General features: G+C 34.2%; 3 protein-coding genes across 3 annotated transcripts; 1 reads left to right on the top strand and 2 right to left on the bottom strand.

The window, feature by feature from the left end:
- Positions 1 to 522: 522 nt before the first annotated feature.
- On the bottom strand, positions 523 to 2,138 carry MONOS_12459 (uncharacterized protein). The gene is made up of 5 exons (XM_067865082.1): positions 1,996 to 2,138; positions 1,439 to 1,928; positions 1,293 to 1,384; positions 995 to 1,194; positions 523 to 847 (listed from the first exon to the last, which is right to left on the bottom strand). The coding sequence occupies exons 1-5, from the start codon at positions 2,098 to 2,100 to the stop codon at positions 619 to 621; spliced, it is 1,116 nt and encodes a 371-aa protein (XP_067729086.1). The 5' UTR covers positions 2,101 to 2,138; the 3' UTR covers positions 523 to 618.
- A 44-nt stretch (positions 2,139 to 2,182) lies between these two features.
- MONOS_12460 (uncharacterized protein) lies at positions 2,183 to 5,986 on the top strand. Its single transcript, XM_067865084.1, has 5 exons — positions 2,183 to 2,314; positions 2,387 to 3,045; positions 3,258 to 3,365; positions 3,763 to 3,799; positions 4,005 to 5,986. Exons 1-5 carry the CDS (start codon positions 2,227 to 2,229, stop codon positions 5,756 to 5,758), a joined length of 2,646 nt encoding a protein of 881 aa, XP_067729085.1. The 5' UTR covers positions 2,183 to 2,226; the 3' UTR covers positions 5,759 to 5,986.
- A 4,583-nt stretch (positions 5,987 to 10,569) lies between these two features.
- MONOS_12462 (uncharacterized protein) lies at positions 10,570 to 15,563 on the bottom strand (the record flags this gene model as incomplete). The annotated part of the gene is made up of 3 exons (XM_067865085.1): positions 10,570 to 11,255; positions 11,327 to 13,819; positions 14,042 to 15,563. 3 exons carry the CDS (start codon positions 15,561 to 15,563, stop codon positions 10,570 to 10,572), a joined length of 4,701 nt encoding a protein of 1,566 aa, XP_067729084.1.
- Positions 15,564 to 15,737: the final 174 nt, after the last annotated feature.

The following is a 15,737-nucleotide window of genomic DNA, read 5'->3' as shown; positions in this document are numbered from 1 at the left end:
ACATCTAAGCAATATCGTTGTATTGCAAAGAAAAATAGTTTTATCGATTTTTGAAATTGCTCGCTGTCAATATTTATTCATTTGTTATCTTTTTTTTTTCTTTTTTTTTTTATTATTAATTTTATTGTTATTATTCTTCTTCTTCTGTCAATTTTTATTATTCAACTTTTCTTTTAACAGTAATTACTGACTTATTCAATTGGTTATTTTGGCATTAGTGATTTTCAAATTATTTCTCTCATTTGAAAAGTGTTTAGTTTGTTTTAATTTTCGTAAATTAGGTATTACATCTTTAGCTTAAAGTTCTTTGGGTTTTTTATTTATTCTTTTATTTTAATTTTTACCTTTAACAGTATTAACATTTATAAACTTACGTTTTCTGGTTACTTTCAGTTTTTTGAAAAGCATTTTCTGTATTTTTTTTATTTTATTGTTTCAGTTTTTTTACCTGTATTTGCTGTTTAATTAAATTTTTCACATCAATTTATATGTTTTATGTATTCCTAATTGAAAAAAAAAGAATTTTTAGTTGATGAATCGAATTTTTTTTTTCATATTTTACATAATTATTTTCTCTCTTCTCCTAATTTCAAAAAGGATTGTTGATGAAATGAATTTTCAACTATCCGCTTTTTTCTCTTCTTTTTCTGTCTTTTCTTCCTTTTTCTCCTCTTCCTTCTTTTCAACTTCTTTTCCTTTTACTTCTTTCTCAATCACTTCCAAAAATGCCTTCTTTTGAGCCTCGGCTTCAAAGCGCACAAGAAATACACCAGTCTCTGGCTCGTCTTCAATCGCATTGACTGCAACAAATCTGACATGGCGCGCATCAACATTCACAAACTCCATCCTGAAAAAACGAAATAAAAAAAATTGTCATTTGTTTGATTTTCAATGAAAAGAGTTTAGGGAAAAATAAAAATAAACGAAAAGGAACAAATTCAAAGAAGGGGGAAATGATAAAAACAAAAAAGAGATAAGTTCGAATAATTCAAACTCTTTTGTTATACGTGTATTTAGCACAAGTCGTAATGTTATGTCTGCTCGCATAACAAGACGGAAGAATCCTTCTTTAGCTTCTGACTCTTTCTTCTCTGCTTTATCTCCTTCTTCCTCTTTGCCTTCCCCAGACTTTGGTTTTGAGTAATTCAACTTAAGATCGCCAACTCCTCTTTCTTTATATTCTTTCTTTTTTTCCTGGTTGTTTTGATTGTTCAAAGAAATTTCAATATTATTATTTGAAAAATTAAAAATTAACTCTTTGATACGATATAAGACAAGAAAGAGCTTCAAACCGCATTTTCTCCAACAGCATAAAGTTTGACTTTTCCTGACCATTTAAGCTCATCATTTTCCTCACCGGTAGATTGCTTAACAACAGGAGGAACTTTATCACACAAATTGTTCAAAATGTTCGTTAAAAAAACTGTTAAACACAAACCATCTTTTATAACTTGTTTTTCCATTGCTTCTTTCAAATTTTGTGCTTCAGCTTCCGCATTTTTCCGAATAGTTTCCGCGTTAAATGCAATAGCTATTGGATTATCACCAGATTTCCAACTTGTTGAAAAACCAGAAGAAGAAGAAAAACTTGAAGTGAAAGGATTTTGAAAAGGATCTGAAGAAGATTTATCAGAATTTTTCGAAGTAATTTCAGAAGAGAATGAAAGAAACGGATTTGTGAAAGAATTTGTCGATGTTTGTGGTGTTGGAAATGGATTTGTTCCAAGGGCATTTGCAGACGAATTAGAAGAATCTTTAGGCAAAAATGGATTTGTCATTGAACTGAATGGATTTTCGGAAAAAGATGCAATAACGTTAGAAGAAGGGAAATTTGCAATTGCAGCAAAGACATTTGTTGACTGTTCTTTTAAATTATCGCTTTGCTCTGTATCAGGCCGTTTTTGTTGAATGGAATCTTTTTTAATTGACTTTTTCAAATATTGCAGTTTATTCATATGCAAATTTTAAAAATATTGAATGTTCTGAAAGGCACACTGTTTCATTGGGATCATATTTCTTGTCCTCGGGGACGATTTTATCGATCTCCTTTGTAAATTCGGCGCGAAGTTGGGAAGGTGTTTTGCTTTCGCTTTCGGACATTCCCAAATTCAAAATTTTCACTTTGATCACAAGCCCATATCATCCGAACTTTCTTATTTTGGGTATCTGTAACACGACAATTATTAAACTGAGGGAAGTTTTTGTTATTTATTCTTTGGATTGAATATGGCCGACCAAGAAAAACAAGCACAACAATATGCACAATATCAACAATATCAAGCTCAAGCAGGTTATGCAATGCCTCAAAGTTACGGTTTGTGAAATGCTTGGAATCGCTGTTTCATTTCTCATAATTGTATATATCGCTTGATTTTAATAAATTTAGGATATCTCCAACCATATGGATATGCTCAAGCTGCACAACCAAATGCTCAGCCTCAAGGTTATCCTCAATATCAGCAACCTCAAGTTCCTCAACAGTATTCTCCTTATCCCCAAGCGTCTATGGGGATGTACGGAGCTGCGCAACCACAATACTATGCTGGCGGATATGGAGTTCCTCCTGTTGCATCTCACATTCCACCTCAACCAAATCGTGTTTTATATGTTGGACATTTGCATGATCAAACTGATGAAAGTGAAATTCGAGACGTATTTTCGCGATTTGGAGCAATCGAATCAGTGAAAATTATTAGAAATAGATCATGTGCATTTGTCACATTTGTTTTTGCTCATAATGCTCAAACTGCTTTCCATGAGATGCAGCATGGCGTTATTCATGGACAACAAGTTACTATTGGGTGGAGGAAAAATGATCCTGCGCAACCCGCAGGAAATCCTGCTTCGATGCAAATGGCAGGTTCAGTAAGTGTTGCTGGTGTTGGTGGAGGAGTGAATCATGTACCAATTAAAGATTTACCACCAAGACCGCCTGCAAGAACATTGTGGGTTGGAAATGTGAGAACAACGATTACAGAAAACCATATTCGTGAATTGTTTTCTCAGCACGGAGTTATAGAAAACATCAGAATGATGTACGGAAGGGTTTGTTTCTTTCTTTGATTTTTCAGATTGATCGTAATGTTTCAATATCTTGTTATTCGTTTTTTGAATTATTTGTTTAATGCTATCAATTACAAATGTTGAATTCGTAAATATATTCAACAAAAAATGAACAACATTGACTTCAATATATTTTGCTCATGAATATGTTTTTATATTTCATCGTCGAACGCTTTTCTCTTTCAAACGAGCAGAACTGTGCTTTTGTGACTTATTCATCATTAGAGTCGGCAATACGTGCTTACACTTTGCTGGACAAGGTCCCGCTGGTTGACACCATAATCAGGGTGAACTACGGTCGGGTATTGTCCTTTCTTTTTTTATATCTCATCGGCAGCATGGACAATCGATGATGTTGCATTCATCATTTTTTTTTCAATTATATTTAATTTTTCTTTTTTATTTTCTTATTTTATTTTGCATATGTACTTTTTATGTGACGATTTTCGGTTACGTGTTCCGCCTGACTTCATTTGCTTTTGATGCATTTTGGGTTTTTTTACGTTTGGTCGGGGGAATCGATTTACATTTTTCGTTTTTCGCCTTTTGATGCAATTGATTTCAATATGATCAAACGAATAATACACAATTCGAATGTATAACTGCATACTCATCATCTTTTCATGTAAATGAACTGATGTTTGAATATGCTTCTGGGTTGTATTATTGATTAACAATGATTTATAAATGAATCCGTAGGATGATAATGATTCATCGTCTCAGCAGCATAACAGTGGTGTGACACTATTTTTTTCCATGTGGAGCTCTGTTCTTAATGCTTCGAAATCTTTAACTACTTTCTAAATAACTTTTTGTTCGATAACAAATATCTGGGGAAATGTAATGATGCTTATAATTGTGAATAAAATGTATAAACTTGCTTCATTATTAATCCTGACGACAAATTAATTTGTTTTTTTATTCAGATGGTTCACGTTCAGTATCTAGCACTCTCTTCACACCAACTGCTGTGCGTCCTAGCGACGCCGCACTTAGTGCTGGTGTGTCTGCTGCAAGCCTCCCTCCGTCGTTTAATCAGCTTCCACTTCCTTCCTCGCCTCCTCCACAACCTCCTTCATTATCCATTATTTATCGAACTGCTGCAATGGTATTGACAAAGGGTGATAATGTGGAATTAAAGTTGAAGGAAAAGCGTCTCAGTTTGCCATTTATCTACGAAGGAGGAGAATGGGAATGGTTTTACAGATGGCACTTGTGGGTAGAAAAGAGGAAATCAGGGTGGAATGAAAGCGAAAAGAAATGGAGAGCGAAGGCCAGAGAGTTGTTGAAGGAGAGAGGTGTTGATGGAGATGCAAATGAAAAGGGAGGGAAAGGAGGAGTGATGATTGACGACATTGAAGAAGAACGTGCAATGAGAAAGCGCTGGATGATAATGTCACGCTCGCCTCGTCCAGAGATCACTCTACCTGACGATGAGCATGACGGCGCCAGTGAAGAAGGTGAAGGAGAAGAAGCATCGGCTGAATCATCAATCCAGAGAAGAGAGCTGAGCGAGGAGGAGAAGAACGAATGGAGCGATATTGTCCACAGCGTTGCTGTGATTGGTATTGAGCACGAAAAGGCTGAACGGGAAAAAGATTCAAGTCCGGAGCTGGAAGAGAGCAGAGCAGAAACTGAGGGTGATGCAAATCACGAAAATACCTCAGAAAAGGAAGAAGAAGCCAAGTTCATTGAGGAAACATTAGCCTCAGCACTGGCATTCTTTGAGAAATATACACCAACGTCGTCTGCTGTGCTTACCACATTGCACATGTCATCTTTTCTCTTCTGTTTCACTGCAATTTGCGATGAATGGAGTTTGGATAGCATTTCAGACGAAGGAAAAGTACTTCTGACTGAGCTGTTTTGCTCAATGATTGGTCTTCTCACCCGTTCTGCTTTTGCGCTCAAGTCTGATCATCCTACAAGTAGCTCTTCTTCATCTTCTACTCGCTCGTCTTCGTCTGTTGGAAAGTTGTACCGCTCGTTCATCGCTCTCCTTGAAGCACTTCGTCCGCTTCTTCTGTGGATAGTTCAGTCGACATATCGCGAAACGCCGATGCGCATCCCTGTTCTTCAAGCCAAGCCTTCATCAGCCTCGTCGGATGGTCACTCGTCAACTGTTTCTCAGCCAACCTTTGCACCTTTCACAAGAAAAGAAGAGAGAGAAAAGCGCAGACGTAACAGAATCGAAGGTGCAGTGCGTTCGTTGGCACCAATGTGTCAGCTGCTTTTGTCCTCAGCAAATTCGAAAGAGGGCGAAGAAGATCAAGACTTAGTGGCTGAAGAGATGGTAGGTGCAGAAGAAGCCGATAAGATACTCAAGCAAGTGACAGCACCTCAGAAAAGAGCAGATGTTGAGTTGATGTTGATCAACTTCTTCAATGATGTTGATGTTGAGGATGCAAGGTGGAAAATGGAAGCAAAGATGGATGCTGAAAGAGCCGAGAGATCTGAGAAAGAAGAAGAAGAAGAAAGAAGGGAAGAAGAACCAAGTGAAAGTGAAGAAGCAAAAGCCTTGACAAAACAGGCAAATGAAGGTCAATGGAACGCGTTTGGACACAAGGAGAAAGCTGAACCAAAAAATGAAGAAGAGGGAGAAGAGCGTCAAACTGTACCTGAAACAAATCAGGTTATGCACCGTTCTTCAAGTGAAAGCGATGAAGAGCAGCGTTCTGATTCAGCAGCAATATGATCTTCTTTATGAAATATTTATACAAGAATTATTTTTATTGGATGAATTTTTGAATATAAATTTTCCTCGTTACACAATAAATTTTTAAATTTTTGTTTTAAATTCACTTCAAACCACTCAGATCCTTGTTGTTGTTAAGTTTTCTCTGTTGTTTATTTGCGGCATTCGCTTATTGTGGTTAAAGAATAATATAAAGAGATAATTAATTTTGAATACAAATGAAATATGTCAAAATACATATTACCGGAAAGATTAGTAATTTTTCTACACTCGTTTTGAAGAAAAATACTTAATGATTTTTTCTTTTAACAATTCTTAATATCACATTATGAAAAATAAGAGAAAGTGTTTCCATCGTTCCAAAACCCAAGAATTTTACTAAAACCCGAACTTTTTTTTAAATTCATATATCTCGACTCGTTTAGAAAAATTTTTTTAACAATCCTTCTCACAGTTACATATTGGTAAATTACACATATGGGTGATTATTTTTGAAATCATAACTTTTTTCGGGATGTGCATTATTATGAAAATTTTATGAATTGGATAATAAAAATTTAGCTGAAAAGTTTTATTCATTCAATTGAATCAAAAGACAACGTTTGATGTGAAAGAAAAATTGAGATGATTTTTGTTTCAGTTATCTCTTTTCTGTGTTCATAAATTAAAATTCAAAGCAAATTTTCAAATAGAAATTTTCGAATGGAAAAATATGGATTCAAAAGTAATCACACATATGACCGTATCCAAATAATTTTTTAATTGGACTGAAAATATGAAGAAATGAATAATTTGTTTTTGAAATCTACCTTTTGATAATTTTTTAATTTGAATAAAATGATTCAATTAATCTTTTAAGTTTTACATTCATTTTTTCTATGTTTTAAACTATTCTTGTTATTTTTCATTTTCGGCAATCCGCACTATTTTTGAATTATGGAAAACTATCATTTTAGAAAAATTATTGTCAATTGGATAACTTCAAAAATAATTACTGGCTAAACTCAGTGACATCAAAGTTTAAACACACATGCTTATATAAACACAATAGTTAAGGGTGATTATTTTTGAAATCATAACTATTTTCTGGGTGAAAGATTTTTCTGGAACTGTTTGTTTTTGTGAAAAGGTTTTGAATACAAATTCTTTATACAGTCGAAACCGGATATAGGCAATATTTAAGAAAGGTGGGCAGAATTGATCTGACCCAGTATTATTTTATTTTGAGGGTTTAAGTTCAAAAATAATCTCTGTATTGATTGCTTGGTTTAGGTTGTAGGGTTAGTGTAACAGTTCTTGGGCTTAGGTCTTTGTTCCCGCTCTTCTTTTAAGTGTTTACGCTCGAAATAAGTGGTTCATTTTTTGATCAATTTTTAGGGTTAGGGTATATAGTTTGTGTTAATAATGGTGGACACTTTCAATAACTGTGGACAGTCGCATTATCTCAACAACCGTTGATAGTCACATTTTGACAATAAGCCCAATAATTCCCTCAATGTATATGAACTGATAAGTCATACAAAAATGAAACAACTTGCTCCCAAGAATAAAGAAACATACAATTTTATTTTTCGGAGAAACTCGGAGAATCTTATTTCTCCGAGTTTCTCCGAAAAAGAAAAATAATTATAATATAATTTCATTGTGTTGGATAAATTATTAAAAAAATTCATATTGGTTATATTCAATGAAGGAATATTTGGGCTTATTGTCAAAATGCACCTACCTATAGTTGTTGAGATAATGCCACTGTTCACTGTTATAGAAAGTGTTCACCATTATTGACACTAACTGTATATGAAAAAATAAAAGTGATGTTGTTTATTTATTTCACAAAACCTAACAAAGTTGATTCACAAATCCTTGAATCAATATTTCACACAGAACTTATCGGAAGAAATAATGTACTTTCTCAAATAATCACCCACATGGGAGATTATTTTTGACGTCATATTTTATCATTCATAATTTTCTGTTCAAAAAATTTTTTGAATATTAACAAATGAACATTGAAATGTGAAAAGGCTTATTGAATACTTTTTTATCTTTGATTCTGTGAAAACATTTGTTTTGAAAAACAATAAACATGCTTTTTCTCTTTAGAATTAAAATATTCTTTCAAAAAACGAACAATTTTTGAAAGATCAACACCTCGAAAAATGATACAATTACACAAATAATCACCCATATATAAAAAATTATTCAACTGAGAAAAATATAGGGACGTAATAAAATATTTTTGTGAACTTAGTTCCACTAAAATATTTTTTAAATTTTTCTCAATTTTCTTTATTTTTCTTTTCCGTTATCCATATAAATGTTTGACATATAAAGATACGATGGAGAAATTTTTTGAAATAATACTCGGTTTCTTTTATAAATAATTAATTTTCAAACCCTATACAAAACAATTAATTTAATTTTCGATGTTAGTTATTCTTTTTGAAAAGTTGCAAATGTCAAACACCAAAAAAAAAAATGATCAACGGAATTTTTCTTTTCTTTTCTTTTTTTTTTTGGTTTGGTTTGTTTTGGTTTGGTTTGGTTTGTTTTTGATCCATCAAATTTTTTCACAATGATTATTTTCTCACATCAATCAGTTTTGTCACATTTAATTGCAAACGGAGAAATATAATGGATTAATTAAAAAAGATAACAAAACAAATTCTATTTTTATAAATCAATAAAAAAAAAAAAAAAAAGTGATGAAACATTTGCGACTTTTCAAAAAAAAAAAAATGACCCGTATGGTTATAAGTGTAATATACGGATATGAAAATATGAAAATTTCCATCGTTTGATTTTTGAAACGAGGAGAGATACATGTAAATTAAAAAAAAAGCAGCTTTTGAAAAATTTTTGGGTTTTGGAACAATAATAACATTTTTCTGTTTCATGAGAATTATCAAAACGATAAATGCGTAGAACATTTTAGTGCTCAATTAAAAACCTGTTTTATTAAGTTCAGATAGTTAAAAAAAAACCGAACAAGAACAATTTCACTAAACATGTGTAACTATGTGTCTATTGACAGACAAAATTGGTTTCCTGACAGACCGAGAGAAAGTTTTCACGACAGAACTTCAATTATGAAAACAACAATATCAAATGTTAATATTATCAAATGTTAATTCAAATTAGCGAAGAAAAAAAATACGTTTTTCAAAAATGATATTGACTAAAATCAAATTTGGAATTTTTTGATCATCGGACTGTCAGTAAAGTCAGTGACTGTCAATGGAGTCAGTATCTGTCAAAAAAGAATTTTTCGTTTTATTTATGAAACAAAGTGAAGTATGAAGAATTGAATAAAATGAAAAATTCTTTTTTGACAGATACTGACTCCATTGACAGTCACTGACTTGACTGACAGTCCGATGATCAAAAAATTCCAAATTTGATTTTAGTCAATATCCTTTTTGAAAAACGTATTTTTTTTCTTCGCTAATTTGAATTAACATTTGATAATATTAACATTTGATATTGTTGTTTTCATAATTGAAGTTCTGTCGTGAAAACTTTCTCTCGGTCCGTCAGGAAACCAATTTTGTCTGTCAATAGACACATAGTTACACATGTTTAGTGAAATTGTTCTTGTCTGGTTTTTTTATGCGATGAACGGAATTTTTTGCGTTATCTGTATTTTTTTTATAAAATTGATGGAGATTATCTTTCGAAATTTTTATTGAGGATTATATACATATTTTTGCTTTTCTTGAAAAAGAGCTTAAAAAAAGAATACAGAAATTTGATTCACTTTTTAAATTAAGCGATTTGATGTGTTCGAAATACGGTTATGCAAAAACCCAAAGCGCAGAAATTACCTCATGAAGGAACTTAAAAATTCACAAATAATTATTATTAATTCGGAAATAGAAGACTTATCAGTCACGTAAGAATAGACATAGAAAATTATTTGTATCACATATCAAATGATCTACATTAAAACTATTTGAAGATTTATTTGGTATAATAGCGGGATTCTGAAAAGAAAAATCAACTTCATTTTTTTCTTTTTATTTCAAAAAAGAATATTTTTATTTTTTGAGGAAAACCCTAAAATTTTTTATAATTTCTTAACCCTAGCGATAATAATGCGAAAATAATTAATCGTGAACGCAAAAAACATTCTTTCAGAGCTTATTAAAGGGAAAAAAAATTTTTTTTAATATTAAAATAATGTGGGTGATAAAAAGAGGTGTCGATTGATTCTCCTTTTCCAATTTTTTTTATTCGAAAATTTTACAATAAAGCATATTTTCAATTGTAAAAAATCATTTCATATTATTCCATTGAGTGTAATAAGTTGACCAAAGCGCAAATAAAAGCATAATTTGAAGATGGATTAGTTGTTCTATTTATTCAAAAATATCAAAAATCAACCAACTGCTTATTCAAGGATTTCTCACCCGTTTCTCTGAATCCCAGAGAAAGAACATCATGAAAAACTGACTGAACTCGAATGCATCTCTTTGTCAACTCAAACTCAATCGTATTGTTTGAATCGCACAAACAAATGCAACTTGTCTTGCCGTTTCTAACTCCACTGAAAATCAAAAAGATGAATCAAAATAAAAAGAAAAATGGATAAATATCAGTTTGTATCCAACTTGTCTCCTTCTTCAACCCTCTTTTTTCCGTTTCAATTTATTTGCTTTGCTTTCTGTGCTTATGTTGGTTCTTTTTTTCGCAATTTATTCGTTGTTTTTTGGGAAAATTTCTTAAAGGCTAACTTCGAGCGAGCAGTTCGTCTCATAATTGCATTCTTTGCTATCAATATAGTACTGCAAATCAATGGCATCTGACATTGTCTACTGAGCTGCTCCAGCTGAGGCTTGACTAATAAAATTTCGCTTGATTTCAACAAGTGTTGGACGAGTATTTGCCTGCGTGGCAAGGCTGCTTTTCACAAGTTGCAGATATGTTATTCCGATTGAGCTGATATTTGGCCTTTCGCCGTTCACAATCTTTTGCCCAGCTGCCTCAGCCTCATACTCTCCAAATGGAATCTGGAGCGTCAGACACTCCCATGCCATCATTCCAATAGAAAACACAACAGACTTCTTTGTTGCCTCCATCTTCCTGTTCACCATCAGTTCTGGTGCCTTCCATCTCATACATTCCTTCTTGTTGTCTTCCTCATCCTCAAATGCAGATGAAGGCAGAGAGTCTCTATCATCATCTTCGCTTGCAGATGTCACAACTGTTGATGAAGAGATGGATGATGAGTCTGAACTGTCATCAGAAGAAAAATCGGAATGTATCACAATGCAGATCACCATGTGCTCTGAAAACAGAACAACGTGCGGGCTGAGGTTGGCCAATGACTGAAGCTTGTTCTCCATCTCGTCAAATGAGTGCAGCGCCAGATTAGCCACCCAGAACAGGATCTGTGCAGCTGTCATCTCTCTTTCTTGCAAACCCCAATCGCCATTTCTTTCTTCTCGTTCCTCCCGTGAAGCAACACAAACAACGAATCCCTCAGATCCACAATTAGCTTTTCGTGAGGCGATGAACAGTACGTCGCATCCACCAAGTTAGACATCGATGAGGTGGTGGGACACAGACTCTCCGCTCGAACAAATGTTGTGTCAGTATCTGAAGTGTCTGTTGTTGAAGTTGATGAAACAGAGGGAGATGACGATCTCTTTCTTGTCTCCTCTTCCTCAACCTTCTCCAACACCCAATCAGGAATCTTGTCTGAATCTCTCCCCAATATGTATTCAGTTGAATCGCTTTCATTCAACAAATGCTCTGATGATTCCGAGTGTCCCAAGCTTTTTTCATACACTCTCTTATTTATCTTTTCTTCATTTTTCTTTTCAGCTTCTCTCTCTGCTCTTCTCCACTGCTCCTCGGGAGACATCTCCATAGTTACCATCTCAAATGCCTTCGGATCCTTTTTCACTGTGTCATTCACTATCTCTCTCAAATCTTTATTCTCATTCTTTGCCTTCTTCCATCGAGCAACGAATATAATTGAAATGGCAAGAACTATCAATAATATCACAACCAATAAAACAATCACAATAATTGGCCATTTCGATTTTCCTTCATTTTCTCCTTTCGCAATTCTTTCATCTCCTTTTGATTGAGGTTCACTTCTGTTCTTCAGGATGAATAAATTTGTTGATGAAGGAGACTCTGCATTTCCAAACGAAATATGAACACTCAGTTCTATTTCATCTCCACAACTGCTGATAAGATCTTTTGCCACACTTCCTTCTGCTTCTCTTTCTGACAAGAATCCATTTGAATCAAAATTATGTTGTTCAATCTCTTTCTCTTCTCCTTTTCTCTTCACAATTGAAAATGGCAGATTGCATGGAATAAAAAGCATCCCTTTTATTGTCAATTTTATTTTATCTGTCTCTTCTTTTGCTTCCACACTCTCCAGCACAGGAATGAAAAATGATGAATCTCTTTCTGAAATAATCCCTTCAAAACTGCATCCTTCATTCAACATCCAAAGTGAAGTATTATCCTTCAATCCATCTCCCCCTTTCAAACTCATCACATTCAATGTTCCTGAATCTGAACAAATGATGTTTCTTCTCAGTGATGAATATCCTTCAATAGATGGATTATTGTTCGTGAAATTCCCTGTTTCAATTATCACATTTCCTCCACTCATTGATATTCCACCTTTTGGTGAATCTGATATTGTTGTATCTTTCATCATTACAGAACTCTTCACAACATCCACAAGAGATTCATCCCATCTGCACGTCTCTTCTTCTTCAACATCCAAATTCTTTTCATTTCTTTCCTTTGCGCTCCCATCAAAAATGCAACTATCCATTTTTACATCCAAGCAATCCTCCAATTTCATCAATTTTCCTTTTGTGTTCTTTGAACTTATTTTCCCTATTGTGCAATTTGTTAATTGAATCGCCTTTTTCATTGACAAGCAAGATATCAACGATTCTTCATTTCCTTCAACTGTGATATTTTCTGTTTGAACCTTTTCCATATTCAATTGCCCACATTCATTAATATCTATCAGAGAAGTTTTTATTGTTGAATTGCAAATCGTTAATAAATAAATTACTGATGGAGAAAATGATGAAAGATACAGTGCAGACTTTTGAAGAATGAGATTTGAAATTGTGCATCCATCAAGTTGTAATTCTCCTTTTACCATTTGAATAATGTGGAATGGAATGCTCGCAAAATCAGGATTTTCTCTTTCCGTCAATTGTTTTGTTGTGAATGAGATATTCATAATTTCAAGAATCCCTCCCTCTGGTGATATCAGTGATTCATGCGTGGATGTGAAATTTGTGTTTAATACAAAGTTCACTCTCAGCAATGATACTGCTTCTGTTGTTGCTATCAAAACCATTCTCGTTCTATCAATCTCTGATTTCACTTCAATTTCACAGTTTTCTCTGTTCTTTGAACTCAAACTCATTTCCTTCATATGCATCTCTTCACCAATTGCACTCTCTTCAACAATAAACATCTGGCTAATGAAATCTGAAGTCAGATGCATCAACCCATAATCTATCGAACAACACGGAAGCGTGTTGGTTCCACATTGTCTCTCATTCGATCCATTCACGCTGCTCACAATGATTGTGTCACTCTGATGGATTGTTATCAATCCAATAAGATCTGTGTTAATTGCATGCTGGTATTCATCAATTCCATATATTGCATTGTTGCGAGTGTAATATCCCTCTCGAAGATCAAACCGAAACTGGCTTTCATTGATCTGCGATGTGATGTTGAAACATTCAATGAAAATATCATTCCCCACACTTGCTGTGTTTGCACTGAATTTCATCCTCACAAATGTGAAATTCAATTCTCCTCTTTCCTTTGTCGCCAGATACACTCCTCCTCCTCTCCCTGTGTTGTTGTTGCAGCTGCATTGACTGATTGTTGAGTCAATCATCTTCATTGATCCAGATGCACCCAATGTGAAGAATATCGCCCCTCCTTTTTCACTCAATTCTGCTTTGTCTTCTGCGATGTTGCTCTCATTCACAGCCAAACAAATCTTATTCTCACTCGCAGACTCCAAAATGCTCGCTCCATTGTCGCTCCTCTTCACTCCTGAAAATGATGATTTCTCAATTTGAAGATTTATTTTCTCATTTTTGTTTTTCAATTTTGATCCTGGCTCAGATTTCTTGATTGACAAAATGCATCCTCTGCTTTCATTCAACGAATCCACTCAAACATTCGCCAAATGGCAAACAACTCCAGAATCGTGAATGGTAAATATACTGTTTCCAACATTGCATGATTCAATCGACAAATCATTCACTTCCACACTGCCTCTAATCACATCCACAAACTTACAATCAAATCCATTGTTCACTCCTGCTTCTGAATGGAATGAGGATCCAGTTATCACCAAATCTCCACCTCTGTTTGAAATAATTGATTCTGCTGAGTTGTCAAATCCAGGTGTCAGTTGCAGTTGGATATTCCTCAATTTAAGGTGAATATCATTTCCCATGAAATATTCCAGTTGACTTCCAACTGCCTTTTCAAAATTCAATTTGGCTTTTGTTTCTTCTTCTCCCATCTTTACACTTTTTTTGATCAAATAATTGGACACATTGAATGAGTTTTGAATAATAGTTGATCCTTCAATCAGAATTGTTTTCATAGCATCTCCATCTCTCATGTTTTCCATCTCTTTCCACATCGTTTTGCATGGCTCTTCTTCACTTCCGCAACGTGCAACATCAAATCCAGTCGATGAAATAAATATTTCAGTTGAGCTGAATGGAACGAGGAACATGAACAAATCTTTGTTTGAATTATTGTTATCACTCCCAACAAACAGAGTTTTATCATCTTTCATTGATAAATAATCAAACTTGAATGTATCATTTGTGACTGAACTGTTAAAATCCTTTGCCAGCATAAACATGTTCTTTCCAATGGCTGCTTTGTTGTTTGCAAACGAAACGCCTTCCAAAAGAAATGGTGCTTCATTCAAGCAATTTTGACAATCCAGATACAAGAAACCTCCTTTTCCATTTGTTGTTAAAAGCGAACAAGAAGATGCATTTGTCGATTTGATCTCCAGTATTTCATTCCCTTTCAATATCACTTTTGTTGAGCCTCCTTCACTGCTTCCAGTGTTCACAATATTTGTAAAGTTGCATTCTTCAATAACAACAGAAGAATTCATCTCCAATGGGCATTTGACAAATGAACAATCTGCCAAACTGCATCCCTTCAATGTGCAACTTCCACTTGTTGTGGTTATCAACGAGTATTGAAAGATATCTGATGATTGGTTTTCAAAGGAACAGTTTTTGAGTTGAAGAACCCCATTCGATGAGATCAACGAATTCATATTTGATGCAAATTGACTTGGAATCTGCAGCTTCAAAGATAACAAGCTGAGTGAAACTGTTGATGAAATTACAGATGAAGAAGATGCAGAATCCCCATTTATTGTCTCATCAAAATGAACAAGTCTGTGCTTTATATCATCTTCCTCATTCACACACCCATCAATCACAATGGCTTTTGAAAACAAACAAGCATCTTCCATTGTTCCATCATCTCTCACATTCACTTTCCTTTCTCCTTCTGTTTCGCTTCTGTCAATGTGATCAATTCCACTTTTCAATGATTCACATGGGAATATTTCACTCCCACATCCCAATGTGTCATGTCCAGCCTTCGACACAGACATAACCATCCACTTCAAAGAAACAAGAAACACTCGGAGATCAATTTCCCCATAAATCGCATCTTCTCCAACAAATGCATTTCCATCATCCTTATATTCTGTGCAATCAAATGCAAAACGCTCTGCCTTCACACAATTCATCAAATTGTTGCTTCACAAACATGTTCTTCCCGACTGTTGCCCTACACCCAGAAAACGATATTGATGAAAACTGAAATCCTTCTTCATTCAGGCTGCAATCCAGATATATCCCTCCACCTCTTCCTCCGGAACTCGCATCCTCACTCACACAACAGTCGGAGAAGGTGGTGTCAC

Source organism: Monocercomonoides exilis (genome assembly GCF_001643675.1).
Source record: "Monocercomonoides exilis strain PA203 chromosome Unknown scaffold17-1647472, whole genome shotgun sequence".
Taxonomy (NCBI): domain Eukaryota; phylum Preaxostyla; order Oxymonadida; family Polymastigidae; genus Monocercomonoides; species Monocercomonoides exilis.
Note: the sequence above shows the minus strand (reverse complement) of the source record. Positions and strands in the feature narration are given on the sequence as shown.